Source organism: Antechinus flavipes, chromosome 2 (assembly GCF_016432865.1).
Source record: "Antechinus flavipes isolate AdamAnt ecotype Samford, QLD, Australia chromosome 2, AdamAnt_v2, whole genome shotgun sequence".
NCBI classification, from domain to species: Eukaryota; Metazoa; Chordata; class Mammalia; order Dasyuromorphia; family Dasyuridae; genus Antechinus; species Antechinus flavipes.
The window spans coordinates 549218340-549233684 of NC_067399.1; the positions used below are offsets into that span (position 1 = coordinate 549218340).

The 15345-nt window shown below is 37.8% G+C and overlaps 1 protein-coding gene across 1 annotated transcript in view; it reads left to right on the forward strand.

Moving 5' to 3' along the window:
* Positions 1-5532: 5532 nt before the first annotated feature.
* The window catches only part of MTMR10 (myotubularin related protein 10), a 63316-nt gene continuing 53503 nt past the window's right edge, over positions 5533-15345 (forward strand). The window contains exons 1-2 of the mRNA XM_051980948.1: positions 5533-5864; positions 6898-6958. Of these exons, the coding sequence (XP_051836908.1) occupies positions 5799-5864; positions 6898-6958 (127 nt within the window). The 5' untranslated portion in view covers positions 5533-5798. The remainder of the gene's footprint in view (positions 5865-6897; positions 6959-15345) is intronic.

A 15345-nucleotide genomic window follows, 5' to 3' on the forward strand; every position in this document is an offset into this window, starting at 1 on the left:
TTAGCCAGTACACCTTTATTTTAGGAGGCCCAGGAATCCCATTCTAAATAGCATTAGGCTGCTCGAGCTTTGTGTTTACAATTTGGGATAACAAGAGGAAGCTAGGAGCATAGTAAAAAGCTGTACAGTTTGCCTTCTTTTCCACGCTCCTACACTGCCTCCTCGGAAGAACCCTCGTGGTTTGAGACCCAATGAAATCTGGCAAATGGATGTGACCCATTATAAATCTTTCGGTCGTCTGTCTTTTATCCATGTTGTGGTAGATACCTTTTCAGGATTCACTTTTGCCATACCAGCAGCAAAAGAGACAGCCTGAGTGGTCACTGAATTCCTCACACAAGCATTTGCCATTATGGGTGTGCCACAAGCAATAAAAACAGACAATGGTCCTGCATATAACTTCAAAAATTTGGCACACTTTTGTGCACAGTATAAGATTTTACACACCACTGGCATACCCTTTAATCCTCAAGGACAGGCAATAGTAGAGAGGAGAAACAGAGACATTAAGATGCTGCTCCAAAAACAAAAGAAAGGGGGAACCACAGGTAACCCTAGAGAACTACTAAATCTAACCCTTTATACTATTAACTTCTTGATTTTTGACAAAGATGCACTGGCTCCGGCAGACAGGTTTTATATTTGTTCTATCCCGTGCGAGCAGTGTCCAGTGCGAGCAGCTCCACTCTCTTTAGATAATCGCTAAGTGATGTGGAGAGACCCAGAAGTGGTGAATGGAAGGGACCAGATAGGCTAGCTAACTGCTTGGGGGAAGAGGGCTTGCATCTCTACAGGTGAAGAAGGAATCAGATGGGTGCCAATGAGCCATATTCACCTTGCCCATCGCAGAGAGACAGAGCAGACCCTTGAAATGAAGAAGAAGACCCAAGAAATATCAGGTGGTTCTGTTGCTGATTGTGCTCACCATTGAAAGAGTGTGGCAGTTATGGCTTTTGATTCATGGACATAGAAAATTGTTGGACTTCAAAACCCTCAGGAATCATTGGATTCTCTGAAACATGATAAGATTGTTGTAGGACTTGAAAACCCTCAGGAATCATTGGATTCTCTGAGACATAAGATTGTTGTAAAACTTGAAAACCCTCAGGAATCATTGGATTCTTTGAAACATAAGACTTGAAAGTCTTCAGGAATCATTGGATTTTCTGAGAAATGATAAGACTCTTACAGGACTTCAAAATCTGCTGGAATCATTGGATTCCCTAATACATAAAAAGATTTTTGCAGGACTTCAAAAACTTGGGGGGATCATTGGATTCCCTGATATGTGAAGCAATGGACAAGAGATTGGTTTTGGACCATCTCTTGGCTGCTGAAGAAGGCATATGTGTGACTGCTGTTTACATACTCTCCTTCTAGAACTTCTGGCAATCTTTTACAACACCATGTTGATTTATATTGTTTGTTATACCGTTACTTGTGTGTACAATTCATGTTTATTACACCACATCAAGCCTGCACTGACTGTGGGGAGAGTCATCACTAATAGCTTCTGCGTTATTGCTATGTGCTTGTGTAATATCTCCCATGCTGATAGGTTTGTGCTTAATAAGATCCTTCAGCCCAGAAACCTGCTAGCAACCCCCACTTCCCTTTGGTGCTTTTCATCTCCCTTCCTGAGATGTCAGGGAGGGCGTGATTATCTCCTTTTTAGTGCTTTCACCTCCCTTCATGAGAAGTCAGGGGAGTCGTGATCACCTCCTTTTTGGTGCTTTTGCCTCCTTTCCTGAGAAGTCAGGGAGGGTGTGATCACCTCCCCTTGGGGGTTCTGACCTTCCTAAGGAGTCAGGGATGGCATGACTACCTGTGTTTTAAAACAAAAGAAAGCAGGAGATGTAATGGGCTGAAGCTTGATGCACTGAGGTCCCAAGCATGTGAGGCTAAATAGTAATTGGACCATACTCTATTAATATATATGCTTGGAGAAAGAATGGCCCCCACCCACTCTTTGTGCAAGTCCTGACATGTTGTATAGGAAATGACGTTTTTGGTGGGTGGAGGCAAGGGAGTAGAAAGGGAAGTGGAAGGAGAAACTGCTGGCTGGCATCTTGACACAGCTGCTCGCATTGCTATCCCGACCGCCCTTCACCTCCAATTCCCCTCTGCTAGCTGGCTTTCTGTTGCAGCTGCCCATATTGCTATCGCAATCCTTTTTCACCTCTTCAATTCAAAAAAGATTGAAGATTTTTCCCTTAACCTGAATTCCTGAGTCCGGCTGATTTTAAATACCCAGTTATCACATAAGAGGAATGGGTAAGACAGAATGCTAATTCCTCAAGCAACGTGGCTTAATTAATTACTACTTTATCCCAGGCATTATGTTAAGGTTTGAAGGTACAAATACAAATGAAAATAGTATCTCAATCGGTGTGCATTTGTTTCTGCCTTTATATGTATACATACGTGTGTACATGTGTACAAACACACATATGATAGACAAAAGTTACAAGATAACTTTTAGAGAGAAACTACCAAAGACAGTACTTGAGATAAGTTTTGAAAGAAGACAGAGATTTCTAAGAAATGAAGGTGATTAAAGAGAGCATTCTAGGAAGGGCAGACAGTCCATTGAAAAACTGGGAAATATAGGATAGTATATGGTGATGATCACTGTTAATGCAAAGAAAAACAATCCTTTTTTTCAAGGAACTTACAAACTACTGCAAGGCAGGAAAAATATTTTCACAGATTTATCACAGAGAATAAGAACTAACAAAAGTGACTGTTAAGACTTATTGGATGATTATATTAAAAAGTCTGACACAATAAGATACTGGACGATTTAGTTTTTAAATTTGTATGAACCCCAAGAAGATCCAAACTCTGTAATAGCTATATAGGTAAAAGTATGTTTATTTTGAAATACTGGTAGAACATCTATTTAGATGTGTGGGAGAAATGCCACCAGATTTTAAATACCCTAGGCAATGGTGTCAAACATAGAAAAATGTCCCTGTTAGAGAACCTGACTTAGAATACCACATAGTAACATTATCTATGACGTATTTGGACAATTAGGTGGTACAGTGAATAGAACAAATACCAGGCCTGGAATCAGGAAGATTAATCTTCATGAATTCAATATTTTATATGATCCTGTATCTTAATAAGAAAGACGGGAGTTCAAATCTGTCTTCAGACATTTACTAGTTGTGTGATTCTGGACAAGTCAGTCAATCCTGTTTGTCTCAGTTCAACTGTAAAATAAACTGGAGAAAGAAATGACAAATCACTCCAGTATCTTTGCCAAGAAAACCCCAAATGGGGCCATGAAGCGCTGGGTGAGACTGAACAACAAAATAGCTTTTTATTTACTGTTCTAAACATTTCCCAGATTAGATTTGGTTATTTTTGGTTTATCTGATTATCTAAGCAAATCTAGTTAGATTTGGAAATTGTGCAGGACCCCATAGTTCAACACTAATGCTCTAGGGAACCAAATGTTCAAAAGGATAAATAACAATTTCAGTAGAACAAAATTAATAATCTTCATAAAAGTTTTGAATGGCTGGGACCAAAAATTACAAATAGCCAAGACTGATGAGGTCTAGATTTGGGGTACCTAAATGAAATTAGGATTTAGTTGAGGGCTAGTGGCAGGTTCGGGGTACAGGGAGCCAAATGGAGCTCCTCTGCAATCCCCCTGAATTCGGCACAAGGATACAGCAACAAATGGTGTCTAGTAGCTGCACGAGTCCCCAATAAAAGCATTTATTGGCCAGAGAGCTAGACTGATAAAAGAGGTTTATTATTGGGTAAGCAAGGTTAAAGTATAGGCAAAGGTAGAGATAAGGAGGGCACGGGATAGAGGGTCCAGTGGACAGAGTTCTCACGTTTGGAATCTCTGCAAAGAGGGGGTCCCAGTGTCTCCCTTTTATAATGGGAGATTTAGCTCGAGGGGCTTTTGGGTGTAGCTCCAAAGTTGGCTCAGATCCCGGTGGGGCTGGGACAGGTCAGATCTTCTATTCTAATTCAAAGGGACCAGGATTTGTGAGTTAAAGGGTAATTAACATTATTAACTAGGAGAGGGTGGGAGTCTAGAAAGGAATCTTTCCCATATCTAGACAACTTGATTTCTAGAAGTTTAATTCCAAGATTAGAAAAAGAGAAACTGTGACTTCTTGTGACTATAGTATTTCTGCATTATTTAAACCTGAGGTATTTCTCCTAGCTCGAAATCTTTGATTCTGTTTTTCATCTCCAAGTTCTAACATCAGCTTGAACTCAACAAGCGCAAAATAGAATTCTTTGCCCCTAATCTTGCTCATGCTCCAAGCTTGTCTATGCCTACAGAGAGCACCCCTCTCTATTCTTACAGTCATCCAGATTTAGAACCTTGGAGTCACATCTTTGACTCTTCACCCATATCTTTTCATCCTCTTCTTCACCCAGCCACTCTTGTAGCTCCATTCTCCCAAGTTCTATATTGCCTAGGGCTTTGGGGCCTTATCTAGACCCAGGCCATTCCATCTTGCTACAGTGTACCCACCCAACTCGCACTTGTTTCTTTGGGAAAATCACAGACTGGATCCCTACATACACCTAGAACGAGCTCCCTCATTTCTGCCCCTGTGATCCAGTTCAGGTGTCACCAGTGCTCTCACCCATATATCAACAAGCATTATTAAATCCTTCTTAAGGTCCAGTGGACTTTTCCATCTGACTTTCAGGAGGATGTGAGTTTCCTGAGAGAAGGGGCTCTTTCTTATTTTTCCATTTGACTCCCCAGCAATTCGCACACAGGGAGACTCGAACGGATATTTACAGAGCACCTAGGACGGATCAGGCTTCACTCCTTCACAAATGCGTGTTGCCTTCACCTGCAAGGATTGTGTTCGTAAATCTGCAAAGGCCAGACTGAGCTTGGAAGGATGATTTATCCTTTAAAGAGTAGTTTTCTAAGTTCACAGATTGGTGCTGACCAGCGAGTGCAGCCTTGGTCTGGGCTGGCCCCGGTCCCACCTCCCCGCCCTAGGGACAGAGAGTGACGGTCCCCCTACAGCTCCCTGGGAGCCCCACAAGGGAATCGGGGCTGTCAGATCTCTTATGGAAATAACGACTCCCTGAAGACTGATGACTAACAGGCATGAGTCGAGGGAGCTGTCCAAGAGACTGGAGGGAGTGGAGCGAGAGAGGCAGCACGGTCCGAGGGCCGACAACTCCAAGAGACCTCCGGGGCAGCTGGGGCCATTTGGCCCCTGTGTGCCGCCGTAGAAGCCCGCTCCCTGGGTCTCTTTGCTCAACATGGCCGCCGTTCCCCGCGCCCCGGGGGGCGCCCGGGCAGCCCGACCGAGACCCCGCGCGCACTGGGGCAAAGGGCTGCAAAGTCGCGTGCCTCGTTCCCTGAGCAGCGGTGCGCGCGCACGCGTGCGCGCCCACCCACACACCTCCACCTTTACCTCTGCTCTCCACTCTCTTCCCCCGCCAAAACACCCCTCCCGCGGGGTGGGGCGGGGGCGGAGGCGGGGAGGTCCCTTCCGGGGGTTGGGAACTCAAGGGGCCGCGTCACTCCTGGCTCGGCCCCCACGGCTCCTCCTCCTCTTCCCCGCTCCGGGCACTCCTGTCTCCGCCCGCCCAGTGGGGTGGGGGGGAGCGGCCGCAGACCCAGACGGCCTGGGCGACTCCTTCGGGAAACTCCGTAGCCGTGGCTGGAGAAGGAAGGCAGCCCTGCCTGCGCCGCTGCCCCCCGCCCCCCATCGGGGTGGGCCACCCCCACCACCCCTACCACCCCCGCTGAGAAAGGGTGGGAAGAAAGGAAGCAGCAGTGGGGGGGCACCATGTTCTCCAAGCCGCCCCGACCCACCTTCAAGTCTTACCTCCTGCCGCCGGCGCCTCCGCCACAGGTAAACAGCCTCCCCTCCCCCTCCTCCTCCCCAGTCGCCGATCACGTCCTCGTGCGATCGGGACCCTGGGGGCGCCCTCCCCCCACCTCGGAGTGTTGGGCTTTCGTGGGGTTGAGGGGGTGGGGCGGAGAGAGGGTCGAGACTTGTCCTCTGACTCGGGTAGTTCGGGCTTCGCGTCTCCCAGGTGGGGAAGGCGGCCACCCACGAGTCCCGTGTCCCACTCGCGGAGCCACCTCACGAGGAGGCTTCTTCCTTCCTGTAGTGGGAACTTTGCCCCCAACGTTCCCACTCAGGTTCGAGTCCCCAAACCCCAGACTGAGTCCGGATCGGAGAAAGTTTCCCTCTCTCCTTTCTCCTCCTCCACCTCCCCAATCCCAGGCTGTCCCGAGGAAACTTTTAAAACTCTTCTACTCCTGTAATGAGCTCAGTCGGCGTCCATAATGCTGCTCCTTCGTTAGAGTGGGAGTTGGTGCGGCGACTCCGTCTGAACCCACTCGCGTCGCTGCTTTCTGACGGGACACCCCTAGTTTAGCTCTCCCGATGCCCTGCTGCGGCTGCCCGGGACCGAAGGTTGTCGCGATAAGGGTAAATGATAATAACAACTTATGTAGTTACCGGGGGAGGAAGGCAATGGGCAGGTTTTCCAGCAGATTCTTTAAATTCTGAGATCCTCTTTCTACCAGGGACCTTAACTTATTTTTTGGTGCGTGTCACGTCCCCCTTTGGCAGACTGGTAAAGCTTAGGGACTCCCTTTTCAGGGTTTAAAATGAAATACTAGGAAAGCCAATTAGAGTGAAAGGTGGTTGTTAAAATACTCTAAACAGTTCGTTAGACCTCAGTTAAGAACTCTAAGAAGAACTCAGTAGAAGATGAAATAAGAGTTTGTCAATTTATGAGCCTTAGGCGTTAATAATTAATGGATTTGGAAATTTTACTTAAATTTTCATACCAAATGAGAAAAGAAACTTAAGGTTAAAAAAACTTTAAATTAAAAGAAAGTCTTAAATTTAAAGCTTTTCTAATATATTTCAGGATGAAGATAAGAGGAATTTTGAACCCAAGATTAAAAAGCTGGAACCAGTGCTTTTGCCAGGTAAACATTAATCAGGATCTCAACTAATATTCAGATAATGCTGTTTCATCTGAATGCTTCTCTAGTAGGCTGTCCTTAGTCAAAGGAAGGTCTTGCCTGTTTTTTAATTTTTATACACTAAAATATTAAGGCTGCTAGAATTTATCCAGAATCAGGATAGTATGAATAAAGACTTAGAACAGGAAGTTGGCAAAGATCACTAATTAATTTTACAGATAAGCAAACTGAGACCAAATAATAAATGGCAGAGCTTTGACTCCAATCCAACAAAAGACATTAAAAAAAAATATTTGGAAACAGCTATACAGTGGGAAATAGTTAACTTGTTTTTTTTTTTATTTGCAGTGGTGAGAATCCAAAGTAATAGATTACCAAACAACATATTAAAGTCATGCTTTTAATAAAACTTAACTTTTTTTAGTGTTTTGTGTCAAGCTTTTATGGATTGCAGGATTGAGTGGATTTAAGACTTAGAGATTTTTTTTTTAATTATGGTTTGTAATTAGTTGTGTGAATATTAGCATTATTTGCAAAGTTTCTTCCATTAGTTTTCATTAAAAGTAATTCATTAAAAGTCAAAAGGATTTCTTGCAGCAGGGGACTTGAGAAAATATATAGTGTTGATTTTTTTTTGTTTGTTTGTTTTTACAAAGATGAAGAAAGTGTTAGTTTGCTCACTTTCACACAAGATGGTGATTGAATCCAGGTCTTCTGACTACTGGTCTGGTGTTCATTTTATTAAATTAGGTTGCTGATAAAATTGCTGGATGCTTCATGAAGTATTGAGGAAAGAATCTTAAACTGTTTAGTGGATAAAATATTCACATTTCTAGGAAATTATGTTTAGAACTTAAAATGCAACTGAAATATACATTATATTTGCAGTTTTGGGAGTTTTTAAAAAAAGTTATTTTATACTGTTCAACAAATTGGCATAAATTAAGCACCTGTTATATGGAAGGCACTGTACTACATCTAAAATGTTTCCATTAAAATTTAAAGGCTTGCTGGTTAATTGAATGAATAGATGGACTTTAAATTTTGTTTTAAAATTTAATATATGAAAATATATTGACAGAAATATTAGTTCTTCTAAAGTGTTCAAATGTTCTAACAAAATGAAACTTGAATAAAGACTTAGCTACAAATACTTTTTTTGTTAATGTTTTTCATTTATGCTCTGATAATTTTTTCTCAGGTAAACTTATAAGAAAACTGATATAAGTATATGCTCTAATTCTGCACGACTTTTTATATAATTACTTTTTTGAAAAAATAATGAAGCACTATACTTTCAAATGCACTATCTAAATTTTAGATTCTGTCCAAACAAGTAAAGATTTCAAATTTGGATTCTTAAAAATATTTTCATAATTTGTTCCATCATTATTAAGGATTACATATTTTTACTTACTATGCTAACTAGAGCCCTTTCCTCAATATGAGCAATAGTAAATACTAACAAAAATATTTAGAATTAAATTGGTTATTAAGTGGTATTATACTATAAATAGTATAAATGATTTTTAATGTCACAAACATCCAAGTCATTCTGTTTACTTGCAAATAATTATAGTCTTACACTTAAAGAATAAAAGTTTTAGTATGTATTTTTGCTTTAACTTTCTGAAAAGAAAATCTTCAATCACATACAGTGACTATCTGCTATATTCAAGGCAATTTAGGTTATGCAGAGATGAATAAAACCAAGATCCTTGCCTAAGACAAGACTCTTTTATGTTTTTCCTTTTCCTTTCTTGGCTCTCCACCCTCAATTTTCACCAATAAGACTTCAAGGCCATCTAAAAGAGCAAGACAGTTAGGCTTTTTTCTAAAAGATATTGAACAACAAATAGTACTGTTAGAAACTGGTGGTGGCTTTTATTGAATCCAGAAATTTAAAAAAAAAAAATCAAAACTCAGCCAAGTCACCTGTGACTGCAGATAAGCTTGTACACAAAACTTAATTGTTGAAATATTAAGAATCATAATATTTTGAGTTAAAAGGCATCAAGTACCTATTATGTACCGGTCACTATATTGTGTGTTGAAGAATAAATTAGATAAAATTAAAACAATTCTTGTTTTCAGGGAAATCATCTCCAGAGGAAAAATAGATTTACAAATAAGTGTATAGTCTGTAGACACTGTATTCAAAGGAATTTGCTTGGAGGCAAGGGAGTTCTTTGGGCTGAAAATATAAAGAAAGGCCTTATGCAGAAGGGGCATTTGAACTGAAAAGAGGCAGGGTTGCTGAGAGACAAGATGAATTTTCTTTTTACAGATGGAAGAAATTGATGCTAGGAAAGGTGAAGCTGCTATGTGTCAGCTACCTTTCCTAGTATTGTATTGTGTGCATAGACTTTAGCATTTAGTTCAGTGAACTAATTTCAATACCTAAATAGCAAACTCTTTAAGAATTAAAATATAAAATCAGAGATTCATCTAAGTATAGTAATCATTTACTAAGTTTGGAACTAATAAATTTAAATGTTTTTAATCTTTTATCATTGGAGTAAAACTATAAAAGAAGTGCTTTGCTAATTTTTTAATGCTTGATATTTTTACACCTGTCATTTTCTGACATACCCTCTCTTCACTGATCCCATTTACCACATATGACAGCCTATGAAAACATTCTATACCAATATTCTCACACTTATCTGTTGAGAGAAGTATGTACTTTATGCTTTTTGTATATAAGCTTAGTACTGTTTTCATTTGTTAATACTCATATATATTGTATTGCTTCTGTCATTTTTCCTCAGTATTAGTTCATACAAGTCTTCCCATGGTTTGCTGAATTCCTTATCTTTCTACTTTTATAGCACAGAATTTCATATTTGTATGCCTCAATTTATTGAACCATTCTCTAATCGATCAGTGCCTAGTTATTTGCTACCAGATATAGTGCTGCTATGAATATTTCGTTATATTTGTAAGTCTTTCTGCCGTTGGCATTCCTGAAGTATATCACCTAGTCAATCACCAGTTCAAGGGATATGAACAGTTTAGTGACTTGTCTCCCATAATTATAAATTATTTTCTAAAAATGTTAGAATCAGTCATAGCTTCATTAATAGTATATTGATTTATTATTAAAACATTCAACTTTGTCTATTTCTATCTGAAATCATTTTGATATTTTGAGAGTAGTGGAGTAAAACCTCAAAAATTGTTTTGCTTTCTATAGATCTTATTAGATAAGTATTTTGTATATGGTTGCTGATCATGGTTCAGGAAGGACAGAGAACAGGTGCTTAATAATATACCATGAACATTTTCTTTGAAAAGAGAATAGGTATGTACCAATTATTATCACAAGAAATGAAATTTCCTATATTAAACAGAAAGACTTGTTGATGATAATTTGAGTCATTTCTGAATTAGCTTGCTTGCATTCAGACAGACAAATTGTCAGCAAAGATTAGAATTTTTTTTTTTAAAGCTGAAGAGTAATTTTGATCAAAATATTTGGCATGAAGTTGAAACAGTTCAATCCTGAAATATTTAAATAAACAATTGATAATGAAAATGGGTAATGAAAATAGAATGATCTTCTTCAGTATGCCTTTAAAAATGTCTGAAATTAAAAATCTTATGGGTCAAAGAAAAAATAACTGACATTTACATATTACTTTGCATGAAGCACTAAACATATTCTTCATTTGAGTTTCTCAGTAACCCATTGAGTTAAATATTGCCAATCTTATTCTTGTTTACAAATAACAAACAAGTTAGGTTAAACATTAGAGAAATGGTAGAATTATTTAATTCAAATTTTTGTGTGTTTGTTTTTGTATTTTGTATTTGTAGATCCCTTTTTTATATAAAATACCCCCTGAACCTTCCCTTGTAACTAAGAGAAACTTAAAGCAAAGGGTGTATTTTGTTGTATTTGTTTTCTGTGCATAGTGGGAAGTTGACAAAAACAAAAGTGAGTAACAGGAAATTAAAGTCTAAGATAATGAGTAGATGATAAGAAAACCTAGCTGCTTTAAAGGAATAATAGTCACCTAGCTTTGATGAATTATATCCTGGGGTGTGAAAACTATTTGCAGATAATGATCACTGAACTGCTATCAGTGATTGTGGAGAAATAATAAGAGAAGGAGAGTTGTTATCTTCCTGGAGACAGGCATCTTAGAAACCATCTCATTCAGTCATATCATATTATAGAGGAAATTGAGAACCAGAGAAGTGCAGGACTTGCTCAGGTCACTATAATATAGGTAGTATTGACAGAGCTGGTTTGGAACTTGCCTCTCTGATACTAAAGTCAGGGAGCTTTCTGATGCTGTATTCTTGATTTTCAGAAATTAGAAGAAAATAGTTTCTTCAAATTAGGAACCCATGAGTTTAACTTTTATATTTGACAGAATTTTAGAATAGTCATTAAAGGGTGACTTTTGGTGGCACAGTGGACAGAACTTCAGCTAGTTGGAGTCAGTTGGATCTGAATTAAAAATCTAGCCTCAGGGACTTGACACTTACTAGCTGTGAAACCAACTCTGAGTAAGTCACTTAACTCCAGTTGCCTCCACAAAAGAAAAGGAAGGGCTGATCACTGTCATATTAGCTGTATAAGTTTATGAAGAATAACAAATGTTATTCTAAATTAATTTCTTTTTTGCCAGGGTAACATAAGTTAGACATACACCTGGATTTTATCAAAGCACTTAACAAAGTCTCATATTAGGAGAATTCAACATACAAATTGCTTTTTATTTCCTCAGTCCATCAATTACATAACCTATTCTCTATACCTCAGTTAGAGAAATGATTTCACCTTTGCTCTTACCATAATCTTCAATTTTGATGTTTATGAACTCTGAACTTATCTGCTCATAATCATTTAGCATTCCATCTTTACCCTTTATTTTACAGTCCTAATCCTATTCTTTATCCTTCTAACACTTTTACTGTTTAGTTCTTTCCCAGGTGGTCACTGTTGGATTGGCTGTCTTCCTACCCCATCTTGACCTCTTTTTAAATCAGTTTTTACTGTATTTCTCTGTACTGGAATTCCTTTCCGCCTTCTCAAATCTCATCATGTTTTGTCACGCCCCAACCTTGGGTTGGCAGTAAAATAGACTGAATGACCATAGGATCATAGATCTGGAACTGGAAGTGACCTCACAGTCCAGTTGGTCCAACCTCTTCACTTTTCAAATAAGGAAACTGAGTCACAACCAACTTAACGTGATTTGCCCAATGTCATACAGGTAGATTGCTAGAAACTTTATTACTTTTAGAATCTAGAGTAGAGTTCTGTTTCTCTCTTGTCATGTTTTGTGTTGAGGGGGAGAGGAAGCTGAGGTAAAGGCCCCAGATACAGATTTAGAATGGGTATATAAATAGCTATCCTGGGAACTCCTCCATAGGTCTCTCCTTTGTTACCTGTCTCATTTAGTAATACTGTCCCTCACACATTATGCAGTCTAGTCAAATGGCCTACCAGCTGTTCCCTTCACATGTTATCCTAGCTTTCTTTATTCTGGAATTTTGTCCCATTGGTTCCCCATTTGTGAAATGTCTCCCATCTCCTTAGAGTCCCTAGTTTCCTTCAAGACACAATTGAGGTATGATCTCTGTCATTCCTTCAATTGTTAAAACATTTTCTTTTGAAATCATTTTTCATTATTTTAAATTTGTATTTACTGATGTGTATGTTTTGTACCTAAAATAAACTCGACTCCTTGAGAATAGGGACAGTTTTGTTTGTATATCTCCAGTGACTATCAAATTGCTTAATAAATATTTATGTAATTGAATGTGGCATAGTACACACATAGCACAGCATTTTCCCCAGTGGCATGAAAGTTTCTTGAGGACAAGGACTGACATTTCTATCTTTATATCTCAGCCTCAAACCTTACACGTAGTAGTCACTTAATTAATTGGGGAACTAAGTTGAACTGAATTGGAATAGTTAAAATAAGGAGAGAAGGGGGCTGCTCCTTATAGGTGTGGTTGAGTTGAGCTTCTTATGACCCAAGGTCCTTAAGCAGTTTATATAATCATTCTAATGATGTTATTGAGGAGAACTCAAGGAATAAATTGGACCCAATGGATCTGAGAGGGTCTCTCAATTCTGATACTAACTATAATATAGTCAATTTTGGCAAACATTTTCAAAAATCAGTTTTAAAATGGGAAATGTCTTTGATTGAATTGACTCTAAAAATAGGTAATACCAAGTTAAAAAAAGATTATATATTGGATTGACAGATTTTTTAATTAAAAAAGAGCTTGTATGTATAAAGAAACACTTTTCTATACATATTTCTAAAAATGAATTCTCCTTCTCCTTCTTTACCCTTTTTCTCCCCCACCAATTTTTAATCTTCCTCTGGCAGCAATCTGCCTACTACACCTGTTTTCCCTCCTGGAAGGTATTTTGAGAAATTGTATTTCATTGTGTGGTTGACACTGAATATATTTCATTAAAATAATATCTTATTCCAAATTCTTAGTAAATCTAGGGGAATTTATTATCATAGGGATAACTGGATTCTTGGCTAAAGCAAGTTGCTTTTAAATGGAAATTATTGTAAATATCCCTTGGAATTTTTAAGAAACCATTTTAGAAGAGTTAATAGCATATTTATGCAAAATTCTTCTAATTCTTATTTTATACCAATCTTAAACAGGATATTAAAAATCAAATGTGACATTTATTTTATACTTTATATCTCTTCATCATCATTTAAAAATACTTAATTTTAGCACCTTTGAAAGACATTTTTTGTTTATTAAGTAAAATTAATTAAAAATTAAGACTAGAATGATTTTATTGCATCATGTCATTTTGGAAGAAAAAATACTTTTTAACCAGATGAATAAATATAATAGGAAATATAAATTTTTAAATTAAGTGCATTTGAATATTTCCATACATGATGGATCACCCTAGGATAACCAATGTCCCTTTTCTAAAAAATTAAGACTATGAAGTACACAAAGTATTTTAGAAGTCACCTGGTGTAGTAGAAAAAGAACTAGATTTGATGTTAGAAAGGCTGAGATTCAATTTTCAACCCTGACACTTATTAGCTCTATGACTACAACTTAGTCACTCAGTGTCTTTTAACTCGTTTCCTTCTCTGTAGTATTTACCTCTGGCATCCTTAAGTTTTGTCCAGAGAAGGTGAGAAAGACCCCTAACATAATGGATCATCCCTTGTGGTAAACTTAAGGAAGGAAATGTGTGGGGTTACCATTTATGTTTTCTGAATTTTGGGTAGGAAGTGTCCTTATGTATGAAATAACAGATCATTGTGAGTATTGAGTACTTACCTCTTAGAACTCTTAAAGATTAGAGAAAGATTTAATTGAAGATTAAATGAGGTAATGTATATACAATGCTTTGTAAAGCTTAAAGTACTATATGAACATCAGATGCTGTTAATTCTAAGCATATATTCATACCCCAAGGATTGTAATTAAGTTGGTTTTGATTTGCTTTTAAAAATTCCTTTTTTAATGCACTTACAATGAAATATATGTAAATAACTCTGATTCTGCCACCAGATATTTAGAATTTGTTTGTTTTAAAATAATCTTGTGTACAAGAATTGTATAAAATGGAAAGACCTAGATCTACCTATATTATTGGAAGGAGCTTCCAGATTGATAAAATTGCAGATCTCTAAGTATTTGAGTCATTATACCACTTTACTTTAGTAAAAGTTTAGTAGGCAAAATAAAGAGATAATCAGACCATATTTAAGTGGTACTCAAATTATAAAATAGAATCTCAAGCTGAGGAAAAACATGAATATGTAAAAATAAAAGCCTTTCCATCTATATAACTCCCCCTTTTTCAGAGCTGTAGCAGGAATTAGAGGCTTAGGGGTGTTTTGTTTTTGTTTTTTCCTGTAGGCTTTTTTTTTTTTATTATTAACATTCCCTGTATGTGGCACAATAGTTATATTATGATTAGAAACAAGATTACTTGAATATGCATATGAATATCTGGTCCAAGGGATTTATAGGATAATAAATTCAAAACTTCAAGGGATTTTAGAGGTCATTTAATCCAGTCTTTCTCATTTTATAGGTGAAATTGAGACCGCAACAAAGTTATTTGAATTTACTTGGATTACAGAGTTTAGTGGCAGAACAGCTTTCGAGGTCAGATACTTGTGACCTTGAATTGAATACTTGAAATTTATACTTTCCATTATATTGTCATTTAACCCGATGTATTATTATGTCTTGGATTCTTACTGTTTCATTGTAACAATCAAATTAGTTCCCCCCAAATTTTATTGAGGCATATAAGATTTCTCCATATATGTAATAATACAAAAATGTATTAGTCACCTTGAAAGTTGATTTTACTTATCAGATGCTTATCCTCCTTCTCCGCTTCCACTTTTTGT